Source organism: Paroedura picta, chromosome 5, assembly GCF_049243985.1.
Source record: "Paroedura picta isolate Pp20150507F chromosome 5, Ppicta_v3.0, whole genome shotgun sequence".
In the NCBI taxonomy this organism is placed as follows: domain Eukaryota; kingdom Metazoa; phylum Chordata; class Lepidosauria; order Squamata; family Gekkonidae; genus Paroedura; species Paroedura picta.
The window spans coordinates 15803966-15809902 of NC_135373.1; the positions used below are offsets into that span (position 1 = coordinate 15803966).

Genomic DNA, 5937 nt, shown 5'->3' on the forward strand with positions numbered 1-5937 from the left:
TGGGTGGCCTCGGGTCTGTCACAGTTCTCTTAGAGCTGTTTTTATAGATCAGTTCTCTCAGAGCTCTCTCAGCCTCACTTACCTGTCATAAAGAGAGGAAGGGAAGGGTGTTTGTAGGCTGTTTTGGGACTCCTTCAGTTAGTGAAAAGTGGGGCATTTTTTTAAAAAGTTCTTCTCATGAGAAAGCTGAAATGGAGGGGATGTAAAAGGTTTGAGGAAGACTTTCCCTTCTCCAGCAGCGCTTGCAATCCTCTGTTCCCTTCAACACTTTTCCCTCCCTCCATTCAGTACGGTGTAATTCTTCCTCCCTGACCCTGCTGTTTCTTCTTCTTCCCTTCTCCCCAGCTCCTTTCTTCAAGATGGGCAGCCATGTTAGTCTACCTGGACTAGCAGGAGGAAAGAGCCAGAGTCCAGGAGCACCTTCAAGACTAACAAAATTTGGGGTGGGGGAGGAGCTTTCGGGAGTCCCTGCTCACTTGTGCTTGTTTCTGTCTCTTGACTTGTTCTGCTGCTTTTACCCTCTTTTCTCTAACCTTACCTAAAATGTGGTTCTGATCTTGCCACATAATACCATAACATTTCATCTTCCAGTATATTTTGGGGTGTTAAATCTTCACTTTAAAAACCTCTTTTTCTATTTTTTCTGTCACGTAGATCAATCACAGAGAAATCTTGCCCTTACCTGTACATGGCCCCATTGTGTGTGTGTTTTCAATCTGCACTCTGGAGCCATAGTCCGTACTAGATCTGGCCCAAACCAGATTTTGTGGTTAATGACTCACCTGTCCATGCACAGGGGAAACAAGGTAGGGAAGGGAATCAATGGAACAACTTTTTAAAAATCCTAGATATAAAATGATTATGATGATGATTAGTAGTAGTAGCAGTAGTCATTGTCATCGTCTCTGAACTACAATAAAAAACCAATATTCATGATAATTTGGGAATTCCCTTGTGGTTTTCTATTTTTGTGTGGAACATCTACTGGCATGGTCTCTATAATGAAAATGATAATGGATGTGAGGTCCATTGTCCCACCTTAGGGGCGCATGCCAGTAGATGGCCTGCAGCAGTAGCAGTGGTGCCACAGCAGTGAGGCTCAGCACTGAGGACCGCTTTTGCCCTGGCGCTGCCACCACCACCGCTGCCAGTCTTCCGAGGCCTCTCTGCCCTCCGGAGAGCAGGAACGGCCTTGGAAGACAGGTGGAGGCAGGAACTGCAAGCAGATCTCAGTGAGGCCCTCAGCTGCAGAGGCCGGGCCAGCCACAGTGTCCAGGAGGAGCCCCAAAGGTAAGGAATCATAGAATCATAGAATCATAGAGTTGGAAGGGGCTATACAGGCCATCTAGTCCAACCCCCTGCTCAACGCAGGACTAGCCCTAAGCATCCTAAAGCATCCAAGAAAAGTGTGCATCCAACCTTTGCTTGAAGACTGCCAGTGAGGGGGAGCTCACCACCTCCTTAGGCAGCCTATTCCACTGCTGAACTACTCTGACTGTGAAATTTTTTTCCTGATATCTAGCCTATATCGTTGTACTTGAAGTTTAAACCCATTACTGCGTGTCCTCTCCTCTGCAGCCAACAGAAACAGCATCCTGCCTTCCTCCAAGTGACAACTTTTCAAATACTTAAAGAGGGCTATCATGTCCCCTCTCAACCTCCTTTTCTCCAGGCTGAACATTCCCAAGTTCCTCAACCTATTTCATAGGGCTTGGTCCCTTGGAAGAAAAAAGAGAGGAGAGTAGGGGGAGGGAGTCTGGGTGTGTTTCTCTGAGAAGGGGGAGTGGGCAGGGCACAAGGATGCTCGCCCTTTATGTAGATGTTCCACATAAGGGGTGAGAATCCTTGTTGGTAATTTTTGTCCTAAGGTGACACCTTCCTTCCTTCCTTCCTTCCTTCCTTCCTTCCTTCCTTCCTTCCTTCCTTCCTTCCTTCCTCCCTTCCTCCCTCCCTCCCTTCCCTTCCCTTCCCTTCCCTTCCCTTCCCTTCCCTTCCCTTCCCTTCCCTTCCCTTCCTTCCTTCCATTTATATACCGCTGCTCCTAGCAGATCTGATCAGGGTGTTTGCCAGCATTCTAAAATCCACATTTCTGTGCAAAGGCATTAATTCCTGTGGCACAACATGATTTGAATTAAAGTTTTTAAACAATTCTTCTCTAGGTGATAAGCTGGAAATCTCTTGAGTTTACAACTTAGCTTCAAGTGACAGAGCTCAGTTCAACTGGAGAAAATGGCTGCTTTGGAAGGAGGACTCTAGGGCACCATCCCCCAGGGTTGTTCATTCCCTCCCCTAACCCCACCCTCCTCAGACTCCCCCCCCCAAAAAAAAACCCCTCCTGGTATTTTGTAACAGAGATGGAAATCCTGCACTTTCTCCCCTTCTCCACCTTAACTAGCACAGGAGCTGATGCACAATTTGTCTTTTTTTCTGGCAGAATCCAGGCTACTGTCCTCAGGGATGAACCGAGGTCTGAACTGACAGAGTTAAAAGAGGAGCTAAATGAATATGTGAGAAATATTAGCAATGCAGTGAATGAAAAACAACTTTTGATGCGAAGATCGCAACTTGGTCAGCGGTTAGAGTAAGCAGAGCAACCTCATTCTGTTCTATAGAATATATATTCTTATGCGGGGTTCCCAACATGGCACCCACCGAAACCCTTGGTGGAGCCCACCAAGGCTTTTAGAAAGTGGGCAGGAGCAGCTAGAGCTTTTGCCCAGAAGGCTTCTGATTGGCTGCTGGAGATTTGACTGGCTGCATAGACTGTTAAGAACATTGCTTTGGCAGCAGCTGCCGCCACCAAACAAAGAACTTCACTGTGCGACTGTAGGAAAGGCTGCGGCTGCCATGTTGGGCTGGCTCTGCCTCCTGGAGGAGCCATATTGCAACAGCCATTCAGGTGGAGGCGCCCACCACACTGGGTCAGAATTCCACACAAAAATGGGGTTGGGGGGGTTGGGGAAACACCTATTCTAATCCATTTCCAGCTCAGAACACAGACGACATGTGCTGTGGACCAGGAACATTCTGTGACAGAAGCACTGAGCATTTTCTCTCCTCAGGGTGGTGTCTGATGGCCCATCTAATGCCCTGCTGATTCCTCGGAACCTCACAAATAATCCTGGGTTGAAGCTGCTGTGTGCCCCCCCACACATCCTCAGAGATAGTGGAACTGTTTTCCTCAAACCTCATATCAAGATAGTGGTGAGAGAGGAGCACTCATTGCCAGTTAATTATGCATCTTGAAACTTAAAATCTAGCCCCTTTTCAACTAACTCCCTCACACTCCAATCTGTGGGGCTTGTGGAAGTTTGCTCCCATGTATCTGAAGAAGTGTGCATAGACACAAAAGCTTATACCCAGAATTCATCTTGGTTGATCTTAGAGGTTCTGCTGGATTCAAACTTTTTCCTGTTCCTTCAGGTCCACATGGCGACCCAACTAAATTCCTCACAAGGTTGCTATGAGAAGAGGAAGTGGAAGAGGGGAAAATTATGTAAGGCAGGGTATAAGTGAAGGAATAATAGTAATCAATAAATAATTCAGGCCGAGGTTTGATGGAAGACTACCGAGATGGTCACAACTCTCTATCTTTTCCTCCCCCTTCACCCCACCCGCAGACGTTACTTTCAGGATAATGTTTTCCAAATCAAGAGGCGCTGGAATAAACTGCAGCGTGAGCTACCTGCTGAGATACCTGAAGGCTACAACATAGCGGCCACCGTACCAATAACCGTGGCAATGAAGACGTTCACCACTCTGATGGAACTGAGGGAGAAACTGACGAAGGCCATAGAGGAACTCTATGATCTTCTGCATCCCATTTTGGCTCCTCCCACCACTCCTGTCCTGAAGATGGCAAGAGCCCAGGCCAAGACCCTCAGCACCATCGCACAAGATGTAGATGCCAACCTGAACCAGGAGCTGAACGCCAACCTAGACAAGTTGACGGCTTGGCTGGTCCCTTACACCCACAATGTCCAGAGCCAGTGGAGAAAATTCCGGAAGTCCCTGGAACCTTTCACCGACCAAGTCCAGGAGCACTTTGGACAAGGGATAGAGGCCACTGAAGGATCCTGGAAGCCATATGCGGGCCCTGTGCAGGAGGTATTCAGACAATACGCCAAGGTGTTCTATGACTTGCTCCTCAGGAATGAGACATTTTCCCACCAGTAACAGCGAACAGAATTGGGCCCAGTCTCTGTAAATAGCATAGCATAGTGGCTAAGAGCGGCAGCCTCTGATCTGGAGAACTGGGTTGGATTCCCCACTCCTCAAGAAGAAAAAGAAGTAGAAGTAGTAATAGAAGAAGTTGGTTCTTATATGCCACTTTTCTCTACCAGAAGGATCTCAAAGTGGATTACGCTCTCCTTCCCTTTCCTCTCCCCACAACAGACACCCTGTGAGGTGGGTGAGGCTGAGAGAGCCCTGACATTAATGCTCAGTCAGAACAGCTCTATCAGGGCTATGGTGATCCCCCAGCTGGTTGCATGTGAGGGAGCAGGGAATCAAATGCAGCTCGCTAGATTAGAAATCGGTGCTCCTAACCTCGGCACCGTCTGCAGGAGGCCTGCTCAGTGACCTTGGGCCAGTCCCAGTTCTCTTAGAACTGCTCTCACAAAGCAGTTCTTTCAGAACCCTCTCAGCCCCACCTACCTCACAAGGTGCCTGTTGTGGGAGAGGAAGGGAAAGATGATTGTGAGCTGCTTTGAGGTAAAGGAAAGCAGGGTATCAAATCCAATTCTTATTCTTCTTTATGAGCTTAGGAAGACTGTGAAGGAGTGGGCAGGAAGGGATGTGCCAGTGTTTGTCTCTTGTGGCCCTTCCTTGCCTACCCAGGAACTGCTGATCACCACTGTGGGATGGTAGATTGGCTGGTAGGCCAGGCTGGATTCTGGAAAAGACATTTGGGGGGGGGGATTTTGGGGGGGGAATTGCTTGGGCATGAAATTGGGGACACTGTGGGCGGGCAGGTTTCTTGAATTCTGCAGTGGGTTGGACTATATGACCCTGGAGGTCCCTTTCAACTCTATGATTCTACAATTCTAAACAGAAGCCAGTGAGATGGGGGGGGGGATATTGGAAAACGTCCCCCTCAGCAATTAGGGTTGTGATTGATATCGGTAAACTTTAATGTCTGTAATATCTAGGAGGTGCCAGGTTGCAGTCAAAAGAAGAGAGACACTCACTGACATGTTGGTTCCTGCTTCAAAGTCCTTTACATGCTTTAGGACTTGTCACTCTGCAGTAAAACTATGAAAATAATCACTGGGACATTTATGTTTTCTAGAGCAGCGGTAGTAAACCTGTGGTCCTCCAGATGTTCATGGACTACAGTTCCCATGAGCCCCTGCCAGCAAATGCTGGCAGGGACTCATGGGAATTGTAGTCCATGAACATCTGGAGGACCACAGGTTGCCCTCTAGGTCCTTGTGCAATAAACAGTTTTCAGTTGAGATTCACTGAGAAAACAGCCACAAGGGACAGGCAGGGGTTTCTGGTTCCTCCTTTGGAATTTCCTGTGGGATTCCTACAGTTTCATAACACTTTTGTAGAATTCCTATGTTGTGTTTATGCTTTTGAACTTGTTCTACCTTGTATAAATCCTGATTCAGTTGTATTGTCATTACACGGCGGTTTTTCTTCTTTTGTACCACTGATTAGAATTTCTCGTCTATGACCTAGTTTCCCTTCAGCTGCGTCTACTTTCTAGTTACGGTTTCTAGCTATGGTTTCTAGTTACGGTTACTGCTTTCTAGTTACGGTTGTGTGTGGCGGCGTCTGAATTGGCTATTCCAGGCTGGAATGGCTGATTCAGACGCCGCTGCATACAACCCTAATGCACTGGCAAGAGAGAAGTCCCCGTCGAAATTTCGTATTCTGTGTCATTTCTTTCATCAACCGTCATTTCCCCAATGTGTTTCCTCCTGGGTCACC

The 5937-nt window shown here is 47.7% G+C and overlaps 1 protein-coding gene across 2 annotated transcripts; it reads left to right on the forward strand.

Moving 5' to 3' along the window:
• Window positions 1–2339: 2339 nt before the first annotated feature.
• Window positions 2340–5626, forward strand: LOC143837140 (uncharacterized). 2 transcript variants are annotated; one of them, XR_013230925.1, is made up of 3 exons: window positions 2340–2581; window positions 3621–5297; window positions 5415–5626. XR_013230925.1 is itself a non-coding variant. In XM_077336656.1 (2 exons), the coding sequence occupies exons 1-2, from the start codon at window positions 2355–2357 to the stop codon at window positions 4174–4176; spliced, it is 783 nt and encodes a 260-aa protein (XP_077192771.1). In that variant the 5' UTR covers window positions 2340–2354; the 3' UTR covers window positions 4177–5379. The 2 variants fall into 2 exon arrangements, 1 of the variants encoding a protein (XP_077192771.1); XM_077336656.1 differs by lacking the exon at window positions 5415–5626 and having other exon boundaries at window positions 3621–5379.
• Window positions 5627–5937: the final 311 nt, after the last annotated feature.

Bases quoted from the DNA above. Each gene is read 5' to 3' on its own strand.
- LOC143837140 (XM_077336656.1), top strand. From the start codon at position 2,355: ATGGAAATCCTGCACTTTCTCCCCTTCTCCACCTTAACTAGCACAGGA. The intron at 2,582-3,620 runs GTAAGCAGAGCA...CCCCACCCGCAG, and splicing joins CAACTTGGTCAGCGGTTAGA to ACGTTACTTTCAGGATAATG.